This window comes from Pezoporus flaviventris, unplaced genomic scaffold (genome assembly GCF_033815535.1).
Source record: "Pezoporus flaviventris isolate CSIRO_AGI_PZ_B2104156 unplaced genomic scaffold, CSIRO_AGI_Pfla_v1 ptg000113l, whole genome shotgun sequence".
Lineage (NCBI taxonomy): Eukaryota > Metazoa > Chordata > Aves > Psittaciformes > Psittacidae > Pezoporus > Pezoporus flaviventris.
This window is the reverse complement of record NW_026892661.1, coordinates 2,164,761-2,189,991: the sequence shown is the minus strand read 5'-3', so window position 1 is coordinate 2,189,991 and position 25,231 is coordinate 2,164,761. Positions and strand designations below refer to the sequence as shown.

Here is a 25,231-nt window from a genome sequence, read left to right as displayed (position 1 = left end):
CGCTGACGCGCGCTGTGACGTGCGGTTGGTGGAGGAGGGCTCCGGGGCGCCGCAGACAGACTCGAGCTGCTGCCGCCGCTGCCCGCGCCGGAGCCGCCGCCGCCGCCCCCCGCGCCCAGCATGGTAATGGCCGAGCCCCGGCGGCCCCCCCCGCTGCTGCCCCGCGGGCTCGGGCCCGTCCGCGTCGGCTTCTACGACATCGAGGGCACGCTGGGCAAAGGCAACTTCGCGGTGGTCAAGCTGGCGCGGCACCGCATCACGCGCAGCGAGGTGAGCCCAAACCAGACGCGGCTGCGGGGGCCGCGGTCGCCTCCTGCCCCGGCCGGGCCCCTCCCGGGCTTCGCCGTGCCCGGCGCTGGGCGGCAGAGCGCGGATGCCCGCCGGGGCTCCCGGGGTTTGGAACGAGGGGCGGCGGCCGTAGGGCTGCGGGGTGCTGGGGGAGCCGGGCGCGGAGCGGTGTGGTTCCGCGGCCGTGCTCTGGGATGGGGAGCGGGGGGCGGGCAGTTGGCCTCGGGGGTCTGCTCGGGAGCTAGGGATTTAGGGTGGGGGTGGCTCGGCGGAGCGCGCAGCGGCGTCTTTACAGGCTGCTTGCTCCTTTTGTCCCTTTCGGCACTGGAGCCTCCTTCTGTAAGGAGGGGGGGGTATCTCTTACTTGAGGTGTTCGGCTGCGGGCAGGAGCCTTAGCCGCCGTTTATTGTTTGTTTTCTTGCTTTCATCTTCCTGGCAAGGGCAATGATAATGCTGCCTGGTCTAGCTCTAGGGGGATGCCCCAAGTGGCTCAGGCCACAGGCGGTGTGTTGCTGTCACAGTAAGGATGCTCGGGTTGGGAGGGTGCAGGGGTCAGGCGGCTGCTGGCTTAGTTCGTGAGTATAACCATCAGACAGTGATAACTTTCTGTTAACAGGGAAGGTTCAAACCTTGTGTTGTACTCACTTTCATGTCCTGAATGTTACGGTTTCCTGACCTGGCCAGTACTTGCAGATGAGCAGTCTTACGCCTCGGTAATCTGTTTTAGCAAAGGAATGTCTCTGTATGCGCATCCCCTGATTTCTTAAAGTCGTTCTTCATTCTTCAGTTCATAATCCTGCCAGTTAACCAAATTCAACCATTTTTAGTCTCTTTGTTTAACCACCACCCCTCTCCCCCCTGTGCCTGTGTTACCTGGTGATTACTAGTCAGTGGATTCTTAGTATCTTATGCTTTGCCTAAAACAAATTACTGTAAGTCTGTATAGATAAAATGTAGTTATGGTCACTTTTAAAAACTGGTATCTGATGAGGGTAATGGCTTTGAAAGATCAGCTTCCTCTTATATTTTCTTTTTAGGTGGTTTTAGTCACAACACCTAGTGTTAAGCTTTTCATAAGGCTGTAATGGTTGCTTTCATTGTTACTGAAGAAGAGTTTATTGTGCTGCTCTGTACCAGGCAAAAGTAAATAAAATACATCTGAAGTGCAAGGTAGAAAACTGAAAAAAGACTGCAATTATTCAGCTTCTGTGGTCTTGTGTGGTAACATCATTCCTTGCAGGAATGAAAAATGCCTTTAGTTTGGGCTTCAGTTATGGAAAACAAACCTGCAATGCTAACATTGTTCTGGCCATGCAGTGATAGGTGAGGCTTGCATCCCCCAAGTACTAAAATAGATTTCTCTTATTGTCTTATTTCTCAACTTTTAGAATAAACTATTATTGCTAACTCCTTCCTTGCTATTACTGAATAGCCAAGCAAAGCCCTTGCAACACTAGTGATCTGTACCCAAGTTTGATGCCATATGCCAAACTAATAAATGCTTCACTTGAAGTTAGTAAGTTGTTGTCTACTTTTTAGTTCTCGTTTCTGTGGCAGACTTTGTGACGGGGATGAAAACTTTAATTTTTGTCATTTTAGAAAGTGTATTTCTTTAGTATTGTTCAAAATAACAAAGGCTACAGAAAACAGAGCATAGCAGCTCCCAACTCTGGTATGATTTTTCCATCAGTGTCCTAAGAAATTGCTGAATTCTGGTGCATTCTAATACAGTCTTGAAATTTTTTAACCAGCTTTCTTATTCTGAGAAACTCTGTGCCCAGTTTGAACCCTTTTGATCTTCTGCATGATTTTTGCAGCAAATTTGCCTGTATTGAAGGCTGATATCAAAGTCCTTCATTTTTCAGTACAGCTACACTGATTTCTGCAGTAAGAGATCCAAGAACATTTATCTGGAACTTAATTGCTGAGTTAGTTGCTGAAAGTTCTTAGGTGGCCTCTGAGGAAGGGGAAACCTATTATGATTACTCCTAGTAATGTCAGGGGAAATTAATTCTAGCCAAATGCTACTTTGAATTAGCGCTTCAAGTTTGGACCACTTCATTTCATTTACTGTTAGTTCAGTGTACATCTAACGTGGAAATCCTGCTTATTAATGTTTGTCTCTCAGGCTTGTTCTAAACTGTTGCTTAAATTTCTTGAGTTGCTAATTTCTCACATTCATTTGTGCCTTCACAAAACCTGCAGCTAAAGAATATTCAGCTTACTAGCTTCTTGGAAGGCTGTACTTGTGTCCCATTACATCTGTACTGCAGACAGATCTGCGCTGTGTTGCTGTTGAGACTTGCTCAGAAAGCTCTTTTACAAAGGACTTTCCTTGTCGGAGTTTCTCGTGAATCTCTGTATTTAAACCCTTTACATTCAGTACCTGTCTGTTGTTGGGCTTTTTTAGCATCAGTACGTTTGCTTGTGTAACTGACTAGCCAGTAACTCTCAAGAAAGATGGGCTCTTCTTGCCTGGAACGGTCAGCACTTGGGGATTATGTAAGGAATCCATCCTTTTTAAGGAAAACTCGCATTATCAGAGTATAGAGTTTTAACTTGAACTGCAAATAGTAAGCATAGTTCCATAAAATGTTAGCAAAGTGTCGGTGAAAATAAAAAGAAACTAGGCATGAAGCAGAAGATATACGTAAGACAGGGTAGTAGATGGTTATGCAAACTCAGAAATAATAACTAGAATCCTGTATTACCGCAATACTAAAATTGCGTGACTTAATAGTCAAACAAAAAGAAGAAAAATGGGGGGTTGATTCCTATTTGTAGTAATAGAGGTAGTGCATGGCACTAATGACAGTCCATAAAGAGTGCCCCAGAAGGGGCTGCATGGTTGAATGTGGTCTTTGCTTTGCTGCTTGTTTGTGTTTGTTGCCATTCAGATTCACGTGCTTTCCTGCCCTGCCTATTTATCCTGTTGCCGAGAAATCCTGTGATCTCAGGGCAACTTTTGTTAATGAGGCATGCACAAATAAGCAAAATTTTTCCTCAGAAGGAGTCTAAAAGAGAGCAGAAGTATTTGCAAGCATAAAGTTCAAGAAGATGGATATTTTCATCTGCTGAAATACGATGACATGAAGCAGTGAACAGTAATGAAAAGCTCTTGCCATAGATGAAGGTACTACTTGGAAAGAAGCAATGCAATTTAAGGATGAAGAAAAGCCTTTGTGAATAGGCTGTGAGAGAGTCATGTTCCCCACCTCCCAAAACTCTAACTAATATCCCCTAAGGATTAGTCATCTACAGAAGAATACTAGCCATTGCTCCTCAGATGAAAATGAAACCTTTCTGACTAGTATGGCCTTATGGTTCACAGTTAGGCTTTTAAACTGCCTGGTATGTTACACGTGGTTTGCACTTCTCTTTGAAAATTACCAGCTCCTGATACAAGATGTGACACTAGTTTAGATGTGAATGTGTGCTTAGGTCTGTGTAAAAATGAAAGATACAAGCAGAGACAGCTGCTCCCTTTGCTATGTAGCATGAAGTTTGGGTTAGTGGAGTAATTCAGCAGGAAAATGACATTACTGCAGAAAAAAACCCAAACATATATGTATATATTGAGGGTGCTGATTTAACTGTTTCCAGCTCTCTGGATCTCTTGGCAAGGGGGTGAGGAGGAACATATATCTGGAGGCAGAGGGTGTGAGCTCACAGGTAGAGCATAACCCTAAAGGAGGTTAATGCCTTTATAAATCTGTGATAGCCAAGCACTTTGCTGTTGCAATTTGGAGTAGCTCCAGATTGCAGGAAGTTGTGTTGATTAATTTTAATGCAGTTTATCTACTATTAGGATGCATTGGGTTAACAAGGCAAATATGAATTTCTGTAACCTGCATGAAACCTTAAAGCTTGCACTGGCATGGACAAACCTCTCTTTTATGTCGACTTGTTAGGCCAGCTCTCTAGGCTGTTAGTAAAAGAGGGAAGGAAATGCATGCTCTTCCTAATATTTTTACATTAAAAGCAGTCATGAAAGTTCCAGTGATAGTTTGGAATACAAATTTAAGCACCAAAAACTAGTGATAGGGGAAGGAACAGGATCCCCTCTTTTATTTGAAGTATGTGCTAATACTATATATTGATGTTTGGTTGGGATTTTCCAGTTTGTTGTCTTTTATTATCCTTAGGAGAAGTGATAACTATTAAAAAGGCCAAAACTAGGGTCAGAAAACTTGTGTAATTGTCCTCAATTTGGTACGTGCCAGATTAGAGTTAGTTTGCATGTGCTGTGGCAATGCTTGACCATGCTAGAGAAATGAGAATTCATTTGTGTGTGCAGGCTGTCTCTCTGCACTGTCTTCAAAAGATCAAAGTGATGTTCCACCATCTGTGCAAGATGCTAGTAGTTGTTAGCGAGCTCTATATTCAAGGACAAAACACTTTTCAGACAGGAAACTCTTTCCCATCTTGAAGCAGTTTCTCCACCTCTAAGAATTACTTCCCTTTTTCCTGTCATCATGACACAGCTGAGATCATGGACAAAAGTGAGCCGTTGCTGTTGAATGCACTGTTCCTTCACATCATTATGAAGAAGTTGCTGGATTTTAAGTATTTCCAAGTGGGTTTTCTCTGTATCTTCTGTGGCCCTGGCAAGATGCATGAATGATGAAGATTCAGAATAAACTGAGATATCTAATCTGCATTTGACTGTGGAAGCAGTGGGAGCCAGCTGCTACTATGCTGTTTCTCCTACAGAAGCCTGCCACAGTATGCATGTATATAATATGCACATTAAGAGTTGTACAAGGACTGCAAATAGGAAATTCTTTTCCTTCAAGTAGGCACACGCTTTTACTCTGTTCAAAACCAACTGCTTAATAGTACCAAATAATTCCACATTGTGAGACAAAATATGGTTTGATGTAATATGGGTTTTTTAAATTGAAAACCTATTAAAAATAGAAATATAGCTTGTTCTTCATTAATTTATCTCTTCCTCTTGTATCTCAAATAAGATAATTAGTGGAGAGCTGTGCGTAGAATTATATCAGATATCTGAGAGGTTGTGAACTGATGTGGTTATACCGCACACTTTGACTATATTAGTGATAGCTGTTAACTGAATGATCCAACTAAAGAAGTCTTGTTTGTCTTTTTTTCTTGAACAGAGTACAGATGTAGCAGACCAAAAGGCATCTCAACGTGATGACAGAGGTAGCAAGTAGCCTGCTGAGACAGTGGCTCCTTTTGTAGTGTTCCAAACCAATTTGTTTTCCAATGTTTGCAAAGTCACATGTAACATCATTTTTCTAGCTCCATAGTTGCCTGTAGGAATTCAGTATTAATTGACTTAATAAAGAGCACTTTATCTCTGTCATTCGTGTCTGGTGGTATCTTCATAAAAACATTTTTATGTAAGTATCCAAGTCCTTGATACACTGTTGTACCTCGGTGTCCAGCGTCTAAACAGAACAGGTCTTTTCAGACTCAAAAGCTGTAACTGCATAATACTTCCGTCAGTGGTACATGTTAGTGTTACCACTTTGTGAGTCTTTGTATAGACAATAAAGTATGTTACTGTGTGCTCCTGTGGAGCGTTAACCTTCTGTGGCTTGTACTAAATCTGTGATCGCTTTTCCCTTGTGGTATGGGGAGGTAAGGAAATGTTTCATGACTACTGAAAGAGGACTTTTCTGGAGTTATTCTGCTCCAAGAAACATGTGACTTGAAGACTTGTTTTCTTGCTCCTACATTTTCAGGAGAAGGATTTGGCTTCAGTCTTGCAACAGTCTTTGGGAATTGTATTTCTAAATACAAGAGAGATAGGGAAATTCTGGAAAGGGAAGAAAGTAGGACATATTGGAACACGAAGCACTGTTCTTGGCCAGAAAGTGGAGTGAAGGTTATAGGAGGATTTGTAGCCATGATTTCCAAATTTATGAGCCTTTTATATTTTTTTTAAATGCTTCTTTTCTCTATGCGGTTTCACTGGTTGTTGCTTCTTAGGCAATAAAATCTGGTCAAAAATCTTAACCTTGTAAAGATGAAAAATGCCTTTTACATCCTTTTATGTAGAATTACTTTTTAGTAACTGAAATTATTATATAGCTGCATAGTCTTATTAACCTTGGAAAACGTAAAACTACACTAGGCACTGATTATTAAATTGAAGGGAAAATGGAAGTAGTTAATCTTTAAAACTGAAGAAGGACAAATGAAATACGTAGGTTTTCCTGGGGAACTGGATAATTTTGTTAGGTGGGAAAACAAAGTTAGAAGACTTTTTCTGTTGGAACTCTATGGATGTTAAAAGCTAGGAACTGCAGCATGCAGAACAATGTCTATCTCTGGAGGAAGCTGGCAGCACAGACACTTGTAGGTAGGCTTGGAAGTGGTCACAGGCTGCACCTTTGAACTTTCAGTAAAAGGAATACTCAAAGTTTAGGAGCAAACTGTGGAAGTGCCAAACTGTACTGGAAAAAAAACACCAAGAGTCAATGTACTTGTAAAGGTGGATTTTTCACTAGGAAAAAGTAGCTGTGCAGTTGCAGAATCCTCCCCTTCCCCAGTAGGAGGAGGTGAGAAGTACAGAAGAAGGAAGTATAAATATTAGTGCTAATCAATCTGATGGTAGTGTGATGGACAGATGAACAGAGGTTCAGAGCAAGCTGCTGTGGTGTGGGGTTTTGTTCCCCCAGATCGTCCACACCTCCCTTATTTAATCCTTTGCTGCAGTTTCACTTATTTTTCCTCTTCTAGGCTAGACTTAACCTCTTTTGTTTGAAATCATGCATAGCTTTGCTTTTACTAGTTTTTCTGTAATGCACACATTTCCTATATGAAAGATTAGTAAACAGGAGAAAGTTACTGTATCTTTTTTTTGCTTGGATTTGGAGAGCTTCCTAAAACACCTTACTATGGGGAAGAAATGCACGCAGCTGTAAGGTGAAATTCAATGAACCAGAGCCAGGGAAGGAGGCAGCTTTAAAAGTTGAAAGTGAGGCAGGTTTTAGGTAATGCTTATGCAATGTGTGGATTATGTGAAGTAAGAAAGAGGCGAAGAAAAAAGCTACTGGAAATACCTCAAGTTCCTGAGAAGCTGATGCTGTCTGTGTCAATTGCTGTTTTAATTAGGTTGCCATTAAACATGAAATAAAAAAAAACAACAAAAAAACCACTCCAGCCTGATTTTTTTTTTTTTTTTGCACTACTCTGCATTGATGAAGGAGGCATTTAGGCTTTCCTGAACACCTGATCTGTCCAAGATTGGAGATACCTTGGTGCTTGACTGCAAGCTGTATTGCTGTTTTGTGATGGGAATGCAAGATTGCTACAGATTAATCTTCTCATTGATTTGTAAATAAGAGATGGTGAGCTCCATTCTTAATTCTGGAGGTCACCCTAATAATGGGGGTAAACTGGATTAGATGGGGAGAATGAAGGAGAAACCAGCTTGTGGGTCTGTTGATTCCAGAGAGACAGTATAAAATAGAGGAAGGGGAGAAATGTGACACATGGGTTGTTTTTAGTAAATGTTTTCCTGCTGTACAAGAATTTTGTCTGGCTTTAGTGCTTTGTTTTGATTACTTTGACGTTTTGTAACTTTCCTAGCGAAGTGATTTCTTCTTAGGCTACCAAATAGTGCCTGCAAAACCAGCATAAACAGTAACCAGAAGTCATTTCATTAGGTGTGATTTTAAATAAGGCCAGGGAGGATTAAAGGTATGGGTTTTGTGTGGTGTTTTTTCTTAAGCTGCACGAATGATTGTTTGCATCCTCTGCTGCCACATGGCATATAATCAGACCAAATAAGGAAGCAGCTTGCTGTTCTGCCTTTATAAGTGAGCGAAAGGGGACCTGCTGAGAGAATGAGCAATTGCTGGAGGGAGTAGTCAAAGGGAGTGCAGATCTGGCAAGACCAAGTGGGAAGTCCAGTCCTGTGCATATTACTGTTCTTTTTCCTGCCCTTTTTCCTTGCATATGTGAAGCCAGGCCTTTATTATCAAGTTTTATACATATGCCAAGTGTAAGATAGCAAATTAATATTGTAACTGGAAAGAATGGGAATAGGATGGGGGGGGGGGGGGAACAAATAGGAGCAGAAACATGTTTCATTTGCATGGTTTAGCGAATATCTTCATAGTCAAGTTAGAAACTTACAAAGGGAGACCTGTAATCTTTTAGGACCCTGCCATCCTGAGCTTCACTGTTCCCAAACACTTCTCAGTGCAGTGTAATTTGAAAGAGGGCAGAGCAGATGCATTATGAAGAGAGCTGTAAATAAAAGCAAAAGACAACGGGGAAAGCATCTTCTGAAAAGATCAGGTATCAGGATCCCCTGAATTGCTGTATGTTACCTAGGATATTGAATGGTGCAGAGAGCTGGGGAGGACAGGAAGGCTGTGTGGAGTGGCAGAATGCCATTTTAGGTACCACTTCTTCCAAGGTACCCACTGTTACATTTTGAAGGATTAAGGCTATGGAGTTAACTCGTGATTAAGGGTGAAAATGTTACAGGATGCAAGTCTTTTTTTCTTGTTTTCTGCCTAATGGGTGTAATATCATTATTCTTATCAATGTGTACTGGCCTTTGATAAATCCAGCCTTAGTGAGTTCTACATTAACGGGACATTGGTTAAAAAAAAACAACAAGCAATATCCTATCTTTTGAAAAAAGTTTCAAAAAACTGTTTGCTTGCTTTGGAAAATAGCCCTGTTCTGCTTCAGCTCTGTAAGAGTGCATCCTGCATCTTAGAAATCAGAATGACTTTTCACTGATTACAAAGCTATACTAGTTTATTCACTCAGCCTTGTCTTATTTTTCTGGTGGTTGGGGAAGACAGTGACTTTTGAAAGGGTTATCAAGCAAAAGGGTACTGAAATGAAGTCAATAAATAGTTAATTCTGAATTCAGGTGGGTCCATAATCAGCCTTACTGCAGATAATGAGATTCACCTCCTGTGGATTTTTGTCTCCTGCATAGCAGCTGTCTCCCATAGTTCAATAGTTTGTGAAATGCAGTTATAATTGGAAGTGTTTGTGTGACTTATATATTGTTTGCTCCTGCTTCAGCATTAATAATGTGATATTCAGGATGAATAAACACCATTTATATATTGAATACTCCTTAGTGTTGTTACCTTTGCATGGTTTTTATGCATCTATATTTTGCACATTGAAATTTTTAGTTTCCAAAGCACGTGTAATTACTTGTAATTCATTTTGCAGGTATTGGCTAAAAACAAGGTCAGTAGGATCAAGATGTGTTTTCTAAACTAATCGAGATCTGTTTACAAGGTTTGACTGACAAACATCTGTACAGTTTTTTTCCCTGAACAGATGAGCTGCAGATGTCCTTCTGTAGTAGCATATTAATTAGTTAAAATGTTGAAACTGCACAGATCTACCATTCTTTGTGTTGAGCCAACAGGATCATTTTAAATATCATTTAGCATTTTGGGATTCAAATTGGTTACCTTGACTCCAGAAATGGATACCATTAAGCTTTTTAAGATGATCTTTGTCTTTACAACACTGCTTCATGAAGGGTCCTTGATTGTTCCCACCTGCTACCGGTAAGAGCATTCTGCACCCGGGCTCATTGGAGTACTGGCCTTCATCACCGGTCCTGTGTCTTCCATTTTATGTAAAACCCTCTTTCTGACATGCTGATGTAGGTGATAGTCCTGAAGCCACTTTAATGGGACTACTGACATGTTTAATGTGGTGCTGCTATAGTTTTAAGTGGGCGATGTGTATTTTTGAGCTAGAAGAAACCTCTGAGTTATCTGGGGTTGCATTATTCCCTTTGTAATGAGGGCAAACTAATGAGGAATACACTGGGGAGTCTTAATCTGACTTTTGTGATTTGTCTGCAGGTGGCAATAAAAATCATTGACAAATCTCAGCTGGATGCTGTGAATCTGGAGAAGATCTACCGAGAAGTGCAGATAATGAAAATGCTTGATCACCCACACATAATAAAGCTTTACCAGGTATGGTTAGTGGTGTCTCTTTTTTTCCTACTCCCCTCTCTCATTTGCTCCTGTATGAAAAGCTTGCTCTAGGCCAATGACTTTTGGCAAATCACCAGCCCATGACAAACTCTAGCTTTTCTGGAATTGATTTGCATTGGGGTAGCATTTAAATTCTTTGAAAGTACATCAGTTTTGGTCTTGTTCATTCTGTGGTACCAATTAGGCTGGCCATGTTAGATACTCCAATGTACCTGCAATCTGCTTAAAATACACAGAAGGTTGTTAATTTTACGTTAGTGAGAGAGCTGAGTTAGAAATACCTGGTGATGAAACTTTGCTGTCAGTTAGTAGATAAGGTACTGTGTAAACTAGAGCAGGATAGGGATATTCAGCCTTATGTGTCTACATTGAGTACTAGCTGGGAGGATCTGTATGGATATAGTGGTTTTCTCGAGCCATGTCTTGGCTCAGAATGCAGATTAAGGAGTACTTTCAGCCTTTTTTTCCTCATCCAAAGATAAGACATGAGGACACGTAAATTGAGATTCTGCAGACGTACTTGTGACGTAAATGCACGCACTAAGCAACAGCTTCCCAAACACTGTATCTTGAAGCGTGTTTACTGGGATGCAGATAACTAGTTCAACCTGGGATTTATTTTTGTGGAATCTTGCATTTCACTTCTGTTGTGGATGTGGACAATTGGATACTTCATCCTAAAGTGAATTATGTATGTGGTGGAATTGAATGCATCCCTTTTACATAAAGGATTGATAATTACAATATAACAATGTGTATTTACATAAGAGAAAAACCTTCACTTGTGATAAAGCAGACAATGAAAACTTTTGAATGTTTGTGACTTTTTTTAGTGTGCATAGTTTGTATAGTAGAATATAGGTTAGTTCTATATTGTTTCATTTTCTGTTCCTGTTAGCATATGGTAGAATGTTTGAGGCTGCTGGCATTTGTGCTTCAGTTAACCCTTGCTATTAAAGCTGATGTCTATAAAGACAATGTGAGCAGACGGATTTACCTGGACCTATAGTGTTGGAATTCTTCTGTTGAATAAAGGTGAAGATCCTGGTTTAGACTTGTTTAGCTTCCATCTTTTGGGAAAGAGACTGTTGCTTCCTCTTAAAAATGTCAATTTATTGAGTAGAGGTGGACCCTGGGGAGTTAAATCTGTAACTAGCTTCAGTAGTATCTGCCACAGTTCCTTCTGAACGAATGATAAATCACAGAAGTGGTAGAGTCTAGAGAGGGTAATTGTATGTAATGCTTACCCCTTTACTATCCCTTTTACTAAGGGATTGGCTTGTTAGAAATGCATTTGGTAGAGAGGTGAGTTTATTTTTACAAAACCCTTCAATCTAATTGTCTTAGTAGTTTGCTTGTATAATGTGCCTATTGCTGTACTGTGTCCACACTACAAGTTTCTGAATTGTCTCATGTCAAGGACTTACTGAGGATTGTCAAAGTCAGGTAATGAAGCTACTGATCTTGGCTTGATTAAGAATGATTCCATAAATATATATATGTGTGTAATCAATATATAATACAATGTTGCAGCTTCCTGTCTCCAGATGTTAATTTAAAACAGTCTTTCCAAAATGTTTTGCCTTCTTGATACAGACACTTCAGTCATTGCATGCTCAGCTGTTGTAGAATTAAACAAGGGTGCAGGAGGGACTGCAGAACTGCCATCTTGTTCTGTCAGCTGGCTTTTCAGTGATTTGCTAATTCTGCTTCTATCATAACAATGTTTGGGGTGTTTTGTTTTTTGTTTTTTTTTAGCATTCCTCTAAAAAGAAGAAATTTTTGAGCCATGTTCGAGTACTTTAAAGCTTATGCATAAATAAAATACAAAAATCGAGTTCAAGGTCTTGTCCACAGGCAGTTCAGATTGAATGATTTCACTGTGATTCTTGAAATAGGCCCAAAGTGTGTTGGGTGTTGAAATTGTAGTAATATACTGAAGGGAAGTCCTAAAGGACTTACTGTTTGGAAGCAGAGGATTTTTTCACTTTGGGTGTATATCTTGATGATTCTATTTGTGCAATGCATTCCTGACTAGCTGCTTAAGCAATTGAGGAGTAGATCATTAGGAAGAAAGCTGCAAGGTAACTGACTTGGCTGGCTTTCCACAGCTGATATCATGAAGGATGGAATTTTGAATTGTTGGGTGATATCCTTCTCTTCAAGGCCATGAACACTAAGTTGGCTAATTCCTTACAGGAAAGGCTTTAAACTGAGGATATGATGATTTTGTTACTCACTTGTGGATAAGAATCCTATCCACCTCCTCTGTGTGCTGGCTTTATGCAGTATATAAAGCTTATCCTTGTTCTTAGCATACAAATGCTCCCCTTGAAATTGCTGAGGTAACTTGAAACATCCAAGTGAAAGATCGTGATAACTGTATGTGCAAGGCAAAGACTCTCATGTCCTTTACCAGAAGAAAACAATGAAAATATGTACCCATTTGGGTGCTTGCTTGCTTTTTGCTCTTCCCACAAATCCTCTCATGTGATTTCTCTGTCAACAGGTGATGGAGACCAAAAGCATGTTGTACCTTGTGACAGAATTTGCCAAAAATGGAGAAATTTTCGGTAAGCAAGAGAGTATTTTCATGTTCAACATTTTAATGTTAACTTCTGAAGTTTGTCAGTTATATTTGTCTTGCCCAAACATCCCTCTTACTGTAGTATGTCACTTTCCTTTATTTGTCAAGAATAAAGTCAGTGTTCCTTATTTCAGGACTAATAACTTCAGAAAAACTGCTACAATGTACACTAGTTAATTGTTAACTGATGTTCCTTCAGCAGAAGACAAAGGCTTGTTAAATAGAACAGTGCAGGGTAAACTCTCAGCTGTCAGAATTGCCAGGTTTTCAGCATTGAGTTAGATGAAAAACTATTACCGAAACATTTAGCCTGATAATGAACATTACCCAAACAATATTCACTTTAACAGGAGAATCTGTTTCTTGTGCAGTTGTGTACAAATTTATCAGATGTGATGTTTTAATGTTTTCAGGAAATACGTGCTGGGCAGGAGAGGATGTCAGGTTACATGTATAATAAACATTTTAGGTTGTCTGTATGGACTTGCACGGTCAAATCCATATTAATTCTTGTTCTTTTTCTCATAATTATCACTCAAGTAGAACTTCAGTGTTAAATTTGTGTGAAATTCAGTATTTCTTTTTAATTTTCTTTAGTTTTCTTTCTTTTCCTTTTTAGTATTTCTTTTCTTTATGCTTGATACCCAGGTACTTAAGACTTCTCACATGCATTTGAGTTCCAATAATAAAATTGGAGTTGCTGAGAAAGTTTCTCTGAAACAGTTAGGCCAAATGAACTTAGAGGGCAATGGAGTAGAGTTCAGCATGTAAAGGGCCCTGGTAATTGGAGCACAGAAGAGGTGGAGTCTGGCTGATCTTTATTTTTTACACTGGGGGGTGGGGGAATGGATTTCATGGAAACAGAACTCAAATGTTCAAAGTTCCTTCTTGTCTCAGTATTTGGTTTTGGTGGGGTTTTTTCCCCCTTTTAAGTCCTTATCATTGGACTGTTTGTGTCATAAGCAGGATACCATGTCCATGGCAACTTTGATGTAACTGTAAAAGTAGAGAAAAGTAGGGTAGTATCTTAAAGTAGAAAGATGACTACTCAAACTGTATGAGCTCTTCATCCTTCCTGTCTTGATTGTGCTTGTGGTGTACTGAATTTGCCATATCAAGTCTAACAATGTGTGGAATAAAGTCTCCCTTTTATGCCATTAGTTTTCAAACCACACAAATAGTGGGATGCTTTTCTGGAGTCCTGTACCCAAGTGTCATGGACCGCATTATTTTTAATCCCTGTACTAACAGTCTTTATAGCTTCAGTGAAATTTTCTGTATTCAACAGCAAATCTGAATTTGCCTTTTGACAGTTAAAGTCATTGCAGTCAATGGTGTGTTTAGCCTAGAGGCTTCAAATGCTGCTACAGTTTAGATTTGTTTTTTTGAAAAGGTCTTCAGACTTAATAAAACCTTTGAATTAAAAAGGTTTCAGTTGTGCTTAATGCTCTACAGATCTATGACATTTTTAACTAGCTGTTTCTGCTCTGTTTTTAAAAGTTCACAGCCACTGTCTTGTAACCTCCTTCAGCATCCCTCACCTGAAGTCTCTAAACCAGCTGAGAAGCAGATTATCTGTCAGCTGAACTAACTACAGTGAACCTGTTCTGAATAGCTAGTTCTCATCGGTGACTGTATATATTACCAGAATCCAGGCTGCAGAGGGGAAAAAAAGTGAAGAATAAACTTTAAGTATATCCAGAAATGCTTCCACATGAGAGATATTCAAACATTTCTTTGATTTCTTAAAGTATTAGTATTTAATTATGTCTATACCTGTAAGAGCCTAGTCATACCTAGTAGTTTGTCCTGGGTAATTTCATACATGCTTTGAGCAGAGATGCAGAAAACTGAACTGGAATGGGCTTGAGCTGCTATCTGCCGTGTCCCAGCTTTGTCACAGCATCAGCTGCATCATTCTTGGAAATCTCCCTAGAGAGAGATTCAGTAACCTTCCTAGACAAAGCTATTTAGGATCTGAGTTCTTTTAATTATAAAGATTCTTTCTGATGTTAAATGTAGATTTCCCTAGCTGAAATTCTAACCAATTATTACTGCTTCTGTTAATAGGCATCCTTAAGACTAGAAATACAGTGTGTCCCCTAATAAGGGAATATTTGTTTGTTACTAAGCTTGAACCAGATGAGTTATGTCTTGAGTGCCTAACACTGAACGCAGATCTCAGGAGAGTTGAGGTCAAAAGGGATTTTATAGGGAATGTCTAATCCAGCCCTGCAGCTCAGAGCAGAGTCAACCAGAGCAGGTTGCTCAGGACCATGGATGGAGGCTACCATTTCTAGCCAACCTGTTCCAGCATTTGGCCACCTGCACAGAAACAGACTTTTTCATGGGTTTAAATTAAAGTTCCTGTTTCAGTTGGATACCTTTGCTGAGAAAAGTGGCTCAGTTGTCTTCCTCCTGTCAAGTATTTATGCACGCAATAAGATTCCCTTCTACACCTTGTCTTCCTACAGCTGTTTTAGACTCCCCTTGTATGACAATCTCTCCAATCCCTTAATCATTGTCCTGGGTTGTGCTTAAACCACAACAATCATCTTCATTATCTTTCATTGTGCTTGTTTTGGTATGTACTCTTTAAAAAAAGCCTTAACATACCAAACTTAAGATGCGTACCACTGTCTACCTAAATGAAGAACCATACTTAGCGTTGACCACTGGGTTTGCCAGACAATGTCTCAGAGTCATGTGTTCTGAAGTAAATACATCTTAAGCTTTTGATTGTCCAGTAAATTAATGTCCTTTGGACTACTGAGGAGGCTGAACAGGAAGCTGCCTTTTGACAAAAGTCCTGTTGCTTTCTGCTGTGGATGAAGCTGAGTCTAAGATAGTGTCTGGTTTCTATTTAATTATAGAAAAATGGCAGAAAAACCTACCATAGAAACACATAGCCAGAAGGTATGACATGAGCTTAAGATTTGTCAAAAGGTATCTTTATGAAAGCACAGGTAGCTTTGCTGCCTTTAAGTCTTTGCAAGGTATGAGGGTGTCTTTGCAAGGTACAGGGTGCTTTGCTCTAGGTACCTGCAGTAAAAACTAAAGAATCGTGGCTCTTGGCTTCACAAGTATATATACGCATATTCAAACAGTGTCCAGATTCCAGCTGTGTGGCAGAATGTCTCTGGCAAACTTCAGCTGGCTTAAAGTGGTTTCTGTCACCCAGAGGCTGCCATGATGCCTGTATCCCAGCCTTTCCTATTTGCAAGCTAGTTCATGTGCAAACAGTATCCTTGCACATAGTGTCACGTATTTAGATCGATTGTGGTATGCTCTAGTTCTCCAGGAGAGAAAGAGGTGTATTTCAGACTAAATGACCTATTCTGTGAAGACTACTAGATTTGGTGCAATACTTAAGGCCAAAGTGGTTTGGAGTCTTTAAATAAGTCCTGACAGACTGGATCCATAAAAGCAAATGATGAGTTTGGATTCATTAACTTGTTTGCTGCATTGCTAACAAACTACAGACTAACAGCTTAAAGAGCTGGCTTGCATGCATTGTAATTTAGTTTGTGCCTTTGATATCTGACTTCACCTTGCTATCATATGATTTATCAGTCACTTTGTGACTGAATGATATTTTGCTTGCAAATATTATGATCTCTCCTTACTGCCACGCTTTTGTTTATTCTTATGCTTTGCCAAGTTAAATCATCTGAAGTGTATTAAGACTTAGGTGAGTTAGAAGCTCTGAGGAGAGTTTTCAGATCTGCAGGATCCAGAGATCAGGTCTAATGTGCTTTGCTTAAAAATGTTTTTTAAGGGATGCTGAAATGAGTGTACTGCAACTGAGGTCCCTAGTCTGCCACTTCATATCGTTCAGGAGCCGCCACCTCTGTGCTTGCAAGGCAGTAGCAGCAGCACATGAAATCCTTTCAATCCTGCCACAAGTAAAACAAAGTTGTTTCCTTGGTAATGGAGTATAGAACTTTTTCCTAAATTACCCTTCCATTAAAAGCCTGTTTTACTGAACATGCTAGGAAGATGGTATGTTAATGATTGCATTTACTTATTTAAACTGCATGAGTGAAAAAATAATGCAGAATTCACTTTGATAATCAATATGACACTGTCTGGAGCACGTAATGGTAATGTAGTCTACTGACCCAAGTGGCAGCACAGAACTCAGGATGTATAATAATGCAAGGTCAGTAAAGTGGTTGGTTTTATATGATACAACAGAAAATACTTTCTTTTCCATGTTTTCCTGAATAACTACAGAAATCCTCAGGGTGTGCTGGTGGATCTGTGCCCCCTCCTCCTGAACAATGTATTTTTCTGTCTTTATCTGTAGTAACAATGAAGCAGAAGTGCACAATCAGCAAAGTTGTACTGGAAGCATATTTTCAGATTTGGAGTGTGTTTAAAGTACAGTTTAAAGCACAGGCCTTCTGTGCTTATTGTAAAGAAAGCAGAAAAGCTTAAATGAAAATATTGCAAAGCATCTATAAAGCCCGTAAATGATGTTTTATTAACAGAACCCCTGCACCCTAACAAAGCCAGGATCACTGAGATTAAATAACCAGTATAGAAGATAGGATTAATCATTTTACTTATGAAATTTTCAAGGATCCTTATAAACAGAAGGAGGCTCAAAACCTCCATAACATCATGTTCCCTTTTCACCTTGTGGAAGCAGCTGGTTTAACCTCTTAACTGAACTCAGAAATGTTGGTGTCAGCTGATCTGTAAATGGTGATTCCTGTTCGTGGGACCTTCTCTTTTATTGATAATTAGGCGGGGCTGGCAGCAGCTTTAGCAGTTTAGTTTTTGCTCACTGTTTATTGTTTAACTTTAGCGCTAGTTGTGATGCAGCAAGTGGTTGGAGAGTGCTATGTGTATATATGCTCAGCCCTTGCTTGTGGTTACTGGGTACAGCATCTATATTGTTGCATCTTGGCCATTAACTTCATTCCTTGCAGGACGTTGAAGACAATTCTGAAACCATCTTAACAGTTCATTCTTTGATTTCATGCCTTGTAAGAGAAAGAACAGAATTGGCTATAGAAGCTCTTTCTGTCAAGACTCTCACAGCTGCTGTTTTGCTTGGTTTTGTTCCTGAGGATAAATGAAGTCTTCAGTTTCAGAGCTATCACTTGTTTCAGGGCTAACATTAGTTTTTACAACATAACTAAATATGAAAACAAAATGTTCTTTCTGCTTGTGATGCAGTGAAGACAAGAGAGAGGTCAGGATGGATACCTTATAGATACTTGATTTATTTCCAGAGAAAAAATAATTTTAGCCACCACACAGCCTCTGTTGAGGCTTTAGAGGGAGAAGTGTGGTGTGAAGCTTACATGAACTGACAGTGGCTAAAGCTTAAAGAACCTCATGATGGTAAAGCCGGTTATTCCAAGCATTCCCCGTTCCACAGGAGTACCATATATAACATAAATTTCGTATAACATTACTTACATGAAAATATTTATCGGAATAGTTGGGTAACTATAAAAGAAGGAACTGAGAATAGAGTTTCATTACACAGCAGATTTTGTTATCTCTTTTTCTACTCTTTTAGAGGGGAGGGTGAGAGAATAATGGCTTGGAAACTGGGACGGGCTGAGATAGTTTGTGAGTTTCCTGGTGCTGATTACTTTAAGAGAAATGATTTAATTTCAGGGTTGTTGCCTACTGTCTTTGCCATTTAAACCTGCTTTATTGTCACAGATTACCTCGCCAGCCATGGCCGTCTAAGCGAGTCTGAGGCCAGGCGCAAATTCTGGCAGATCCTCTCAGCGGTGGAGTATTGCCATGGCCGCAAGATTGTTCACCGTGACCTGAAGGCTGAAAATCTTCTGCTTGACAACAACATGAACATCAAAATAGCAGGTACTTAGAATGTAGATGATGTTGAATAACATCTTATTTTTATGAAGGCCGTGCCAGTAATATCTGGATAGCCCAAGATATCCTGCTGTGCTTCAGGTACAGAAAATTGGAGTGATTAACACATGCAATATTTTTGCATTATGGGTATCACAGTATATGTAGCTAAAATAATTCCTAGATTAGCTCTATTATACTTTCAGGAAAAAGGAAATAATTTTTAGAGTGATAGTCATTTATTGTGGGTGTCATAACATGTCTATAATGCTGCCAGATGTTCAGGTTAAAACAGAGTTAATCAAATAACTTCTTTCGACATTAGCAAAACTCAAAATGGAAGCTTATTGATTTTATTCTTTTTGCATGCATGATTTCATTTTAATTATAAATTTAGACACAGCAGATGTTGCTAGCAATGGAAATCATTTTGGTGTTGTCAACTCATTACAATTCCATGACTCTTTCCATACTGACTTTAGCCTAGCGACACTTGGAATGCGAAAGCTAGATAACAGCTCAATTTGGAGGACTGTTGAACTTCAGTCATCAGTAATATGGGAGCAGGAAAGGAAGGCTAACTACTATTAGAAGTTAGTTTGTATGGGAGTAAGCTTGCTAGTTCTGAGAAAGAAGTGTGAATATATAGCCAGTCAGGCTGAGAAGTCCCAACCCAAACTGTCCTATGATTTCTGAGTTGCAGATCGCTGCTGGATTATTTTACCCTTGAACTTTCTCTCTGGTATCTCTGAAAAGGATGAACTGAAAATGTATCTCAACCTCTACTGCTTTTTCTGTGAGGATAAAATTGCAGAAAAGCATTAAATGTGCCAGCAGCTCTCCAAAAGATTCATTCTTTTTTGTCTATGGATTATGTAGACAGTGTCCTTAAAGATTTTAAAGGAAAAGTTAACACCTGTTTAACTGTTTAACATCTCTGTCACAAAGATTCACCCCTTTCTCTGCAATACTACAGCAAACACTGGGAAGACTAGGCAATTAATTCTGGGGATTAACTTCACCCTCAGGAAAAATCTTTTAAATCCTTTCAAATCATCTTACCAGAATGTGAAATCTACAAAGTCTTTTACAATAAGCACTCACCTTTCAGATGAAAAGTACTGTATATGTTTGTTGCTTTTGTATTGACCTTTGATCTTGTATGTACATTTAACACATTCATCCTTGTTCCTTTACCACCACATTTCCACCTCTAGCATCTTTTTCACATGGTTTAATAGTTTACAGAAAGGTTAAGTAATGCATAAATTAAAGCAGAGGAGAAGGAAAATACAGCTTGGTGATTACCAGAATCATGATTTTCATAACGTTAGGCTACTGTGTGTTGTCAAATCTAAATGTAAGTTAGGCATTTTGGAGGGAGAAGGAAGAGTGTGGAAAACCGTCTCTAAAGCTAGAGAGGGAAGCCTACTAATCTGTTCTTTGGCACGTTCTCTGTATTTCATGGCTCTTTAGCATCTCAGAGTGGGAATTTTATAGCAGCTTCATAAAAGCTGTAAAAATTGTTATTTAATGCTTTATATAAATTAATAGCAGAGCCTTTGCAGTAGCCTCTTTCATTTCATTTGATATTAAACTGTTTATGGTTATCTTTTAATTTTCTCTATACTCTGCTGTAGGCTTTTGTATTAATGTTAAATTGTAAAAATACTAAAAGCTATCATCAGATGAAAAGGGTTTTGCAACTGTTGTAGTGAGAAGATGCAGTTCTGGTATAAGTTCTTATTTAGGGCACTTTGATACCTGAAGAAAGCTAAAGAAACAGTTCGGGATGGAGATGATGTCTGGACTTTAAAACAAAGTGACCCAAGTATAATAACTAATAACAAAGACATTGAATTGGCGGTGATGTCTCAGAATTTTTGAGAACTAATAGGGCATTTAGGTACTTTGTTGAGATTTAATATAGCTGGTTCATCAGCACTGCCATTCATAGTGTATATTTACTTTTCTCATTTCTGATAAACTTGCATTTATTTCTAGCACCTACTGACAGTCATAGCACCTGCAATTTATGACTGACATACAACTGTATTTACCAGGACAATGGCTTCAGTAAATACCGTGTCTAAGGGCTGCAAGTCACATGGACCCCCTTACTATGAGTAACTGAACTAAAGGGAACTTTTGTGCTACTTTTCACCTATGTATTCTTTCCCCACCTTCTGATCTGCCACTCTTCACACTAGTTTCACCACCACATTCTATCCCTTCTAATTTCTCTTCCTCCACATCGGTGTTCTGCACCGTAGCTTGTCACGTTCAGCCTGGCTAGATTTCAGAACTCCTCAGGTCTCAACTGCACTGGAGCAGGGCCGTATTCAGAAGTTCCTTTCATGGATGTCTTTAGCACTGCAGGGATGCAGGTTCCCTGCCTCCCTGAACACTGCAGTGCAAGCATGACACAAGCTCACAAAAACACTACTTCAAAGGCATCTCAGGAGACTCATTAACTAAAGAAAGGTTAAAGACATGGACTATTCCATTGCAGGGAATTTCAATGCACAGGTTCTCCAGCGACAAAAAGCATTGATAACTGTTAGTCACTAGATTCCATCAGCTGCTGCAGTCTCTTTCCTTCTCTTAGGTTTTTTGTGCTCTACCTCTGTATTACAGAAAGTTAATTACAGGTGGACTACATGTAAATGATCACATTAACTGGCAGTGATTTATATGGTCTGATTCTTTTGTGTATGTTTGTCAAGCTGTCTCAGGTTGATACAATTCTTGTGCCCAGCTTTGGTGATAAAGTAGCTGGAGGACAGTTGTGACTGCTAGAAACTTCTGTAGTGATTTGTGCTGGGTCATTTGTTTTATTTGTCTATGTAAAGGAGACAGATGATGAATTCCACAGAACGGTTTATCTGTGATTTTGGAGTTACCTGGTGCTGTGTAGGTCCCTGAGAACAGTCTCTTCCAGTGGTTCATATTCCTCATGGTTCATTTATCAATCTGTGGAAGAACAAAGGGGAGCCAGGATCACAACTCTGAGAGCTAGAATTACACTCTAATTTGAATTAATGAAGCAACTGAAAACAACACAGTAACTGATGAATTCTTTTGATAGAAAGCTCTGGAGCGTCAGTGTTTGCATTGGGCTGCAGCACTATGCACAGGGCTGTCCTTTGCTGATCACTCCAAGCAGCTATAAAGTTCATATAGATATGCCTGGCCATTCCAGGCTCTTCCTAACGTCCAGTGGACCTCTTGATTCATTCTAATGCTTCTAAGGTTTTTCTTGAAGCTTTTACTGTTTAAAACATTTTTTTAAAGTCAAATACAGAATAAAAAGTCTTCCTAAACCTGTCAGCTGATGAGACTACCACCTTTTATGCTTAAACAAGAGGAGGCTGGACTGAAATAGTTTTGTGTTAATACTGTCTTATAAGGAAGAGAATTAGACAGAATTCAAAGGATCTTTCTTTTCACTCTTAGTAAGAGGACAAGAAAGAGAAGATGCATAAAGATGTTGAGGTGAGAGCTTTGATAGACTTACTTTCTAGAAGATACCAGGTAGTTTAGAGCAAAAGCCTCTAACTTAAATTTTAGCATGTATAACATAAAAGAAGGTATTAATCAAATAAAGTGTCCACTGAGAAGGCTGCACATAAGGAATGCCCTACCAGACAGTCTCCATCAGGTTTGACATCAGATTTGGTTTTAGCACAAGCAAGGTAAACCTTCTTTGTTCTTCTCAAAGTTATTCCCTGTAGATAGCTGGAATTGTTCCTGTATCCTTTTGGGGGTTTTTTTAGAAGGGATCATATGGACTGGATTTCAGTTATCGGTCACTATTGTTCTATGCTGTCATCAAATAAAACTCGCTCGTTGTCTGCACAGTGAAGCTTCTGTGCACTTGGGAAAATTAAATCCAGCTTTGAACTGCGGATGGGACAGTGAGCTTCCCTATGCTTCCAGCCCCACAAAACTCCCAGATTAAAATGACTTTATAGATGTCTGCAGAAATCATGCCATCTTGACGGTAAAGCTACTGTGTTTGAACCAGATCAGGTAGGAGAGACTGTTATTTTGAAGTAGGTTGTAGTGCTGGTTTGTCTTGCTGGTGGACAGTAAAATATGCATTGACGTCAGAACTGGCTGATCAGCATTCAGTTCATGAAGTGGGTCAGGTTTGTTTCTAACACACTCGTACCTTTCCTTTATCAGTAACCTCTCTCCTGATAATGTCCTTTGCTCACTTTACTATTATAACAAAAGATCCCTAAGGCTCTATGAAGCCAGGCAGATTGAATTCTGTTGGTAATTTTAGAAGAATGGATTAATTACAGCTCTGAAGCTAGTATCCCTTCTAAAGGATTTTTAGAGGTACAAATTGGAGAGTACCTCACATTGCTAGATGTACAGCAAAAGTTGTAGTAGCTCTGGCAGGGAGCTTCCATTTCTCAAATTGCAAACGGGTCTGAAATCTTAGTCTCTTTCCATTTTTAACGGGAAAGCAGATTCCATTTAAATGATGTATGTTCAAAAAATTATACCTTCTAAAATTAAGATTATTCTAAAGGGGGTAATGAGATTGAGAAAGAAAATACCACAAATGTTGAGAGCCAATATTTGCAGATTGCACAAACACAGAGTTTATTCAACTGAACACAATGCTGCAAATGGTCGTATTTTTTTAATGTGCAGATTCAGGCAAATGTTAAGATGATCACTGCATTATATAATCTCAGTCTTCTGGTAATGAGTCCAATTTTGGGCCTTTCAGAATTCTGTGGCTGGAGTATGGTTTTTTGAGGGCTGGCACATTTTTCCCTTAAACATCAGTAATGGTCTTAAAATCTGTTTCTCCGGAATGAGAAATCTTAACAGTGTTCTTAGGTTGAAAACAATTACCTTTGATCTAGAGTGATTACGGTAGATCACCAATTGCAAAGTAGAAACAAGGTGAAAGGGGGGAGAGAATGGGAGACTGGTGATTGTTTTGTGCTTAACTGAATCCTGGCCATTCTAACACCCCAAAAAGTGGGACAACTAAATTGACAGTGCGATAATTAAAGATTGAGGAAGCCCAATGGACCAAGCATCCTGTATCCTACCTAAATCCTGAACTTTTTCTTTGAAATGGTTTTTGTGGGTGTTACGAATTCTTGAGTTCTTAAAAAGTGATTTAATGTGCTTTGAAGGTTAAATTGTGGAAAACGTAATGGAAACAATAAAAGGTAACCGTAATAATTTATGTACCCTAACAAATAATGCTGATCTCCCAACACAGATAATTATTCCAACAATAGAATATACTTTGTTTTCTGAAGGTGAGAGCAGGTTGCTGAAATGTGCAACACTGTTTTTAAGTCCTATGTGACATGAAAAAGTCCAGTATCAATTAGGAGGTATCTGGCTCTTCCTGTGCTTTGTATCGTCAATGCATGCTATTTTTTTCCGCAGAAGTTCATAACTGAAAGATCCTGGTGTTCCTTACCCATATAAAAGGGAAAAAAATTAATGTTGTAGAATTGCAGATTAAAGGCAGAATAAAGGAATTGTTTTCCAAGTTTATAAGATACATACTCCTAGACAAGGCACACAGACTCACGAGGAATTCTGTACTGATCCACCTAGCAATGACAGGAAGAGTATACCATTTTCTGCAGTCTATCCCCTTCGTGCTTGTCCCTACCCCAAAACCCGAGCAGCTGATATTGTTGTATTAGTGCTTATGCAGAGTGCATCCTTGGCTGCTGCTTCTAGTATCAATGTAGAGGCCTTTCATTTGTGGATTTGCCTAATAAAACTTGATCATCTATGGTGTCACAAGACCATCAGATGCAAGCCAATTGCTGTTCCAGTCAAGCATTGTCTCAACAGTGTAAGTTCTGTAATTCTGTTGCTCAGATAGGGAACAGCCTTGCAGGGATGATGCCATTCAGTTCCAAAATGTCTTTGCTCTTGAGCTACTTTTGGTAACCATAATTAAAACTACTATGTGTTAGGAAATAAAGCCTGTAAAGATAATACTAAAAAATACACAAACAAAAAAAACCCACAAATCCTAATTGTGGCATAAACCTGAACTTTCTACTACATTCATCAGTCATACTTCAAGACTGTTCTGTCTTGAAGTTCTGTTCAGATTTGTTCACATTTCTTTGTGAAGTGGTTTCCATGTGTTCATGCTCACCAAATCGCTAACTTTAGTCTGGATAGTTTCACTTTCTTAGGAATTGACATCTTGTGAACTTCCAAGCAGGTCATGCTTTCTATAGCTGTGCTTACAAATATATGCACATGGACTTGTGAATCTGAAACAAAGATTTATGTGGGTGGCACTTGAGTAGAAGCTGCTGTTCACAGATATTGATATTTATCTGCAGTACTAAGAGGATGTTGAAAATCTGACAAATTTAAACTAAACGAGAGATCAGATTTAATGATACCTACACAGATGGCAAAATGCTTCTGAGAGAAGTTGCTTCATGTCTCCTGAAGTATTGTCAGGGTTGCCAACCCAATTACATGTGAAGAAAAACCTCAAAGAGAACAAAAAATCCCTCACAACAAG

General features: G+C 39.4%; 2 protein-coding genes across 2 annotated transcripts in view; one reads left to right on the top strand and one right to left on the bottom strand.

Annotated features, from left to right (window-relative positions):
• Positions 1-25,231, top strand: part of SIK2 (salt inducible kinase 2) — a 45,757-nt gene continuing 20,526 nt past the window's right edge. The window contains exons 1-4 of the mRNA XM_061477986.1: positions 1-270; positions 10,125-10,241; positions 12,772-12,835; positions 18,535-18,696. Coding sequence (XP_061333970.1) covers positions 121-270; positions 10,125-10,241; positions 12,772-12,835; positions 18,535-18,696 — 493 coding nt within the window. The 5' untranslated portion in view covers positions 1-120. The remainder of the gene's footprint in view (positions 271-10,124; positions 10,242-12,771; positions 12,836-18,534; positions 18,697-25,231) is intronic.
• ALG9 (ALG9 alpha-1,2-mannosyltransferase) overlaps positions 16,858-25,231 on the bottom strand; it is a 77,473-nt gene continuing 69,099 nt past the window's right edge. The window contains exons 17-18 of the mRNA XM_061477987.1: positions 21,594-21,663; positions 16,858-17,152 (exon numbers count right to left, since the gene is read on the bottom strand). The gene's annotated coding sequence lies outside the window, so the exon portion shown is untranslated. The remainder of the gene's footprint in view (positions 17,153-21,593; positions 21,664-25,231) is intronic.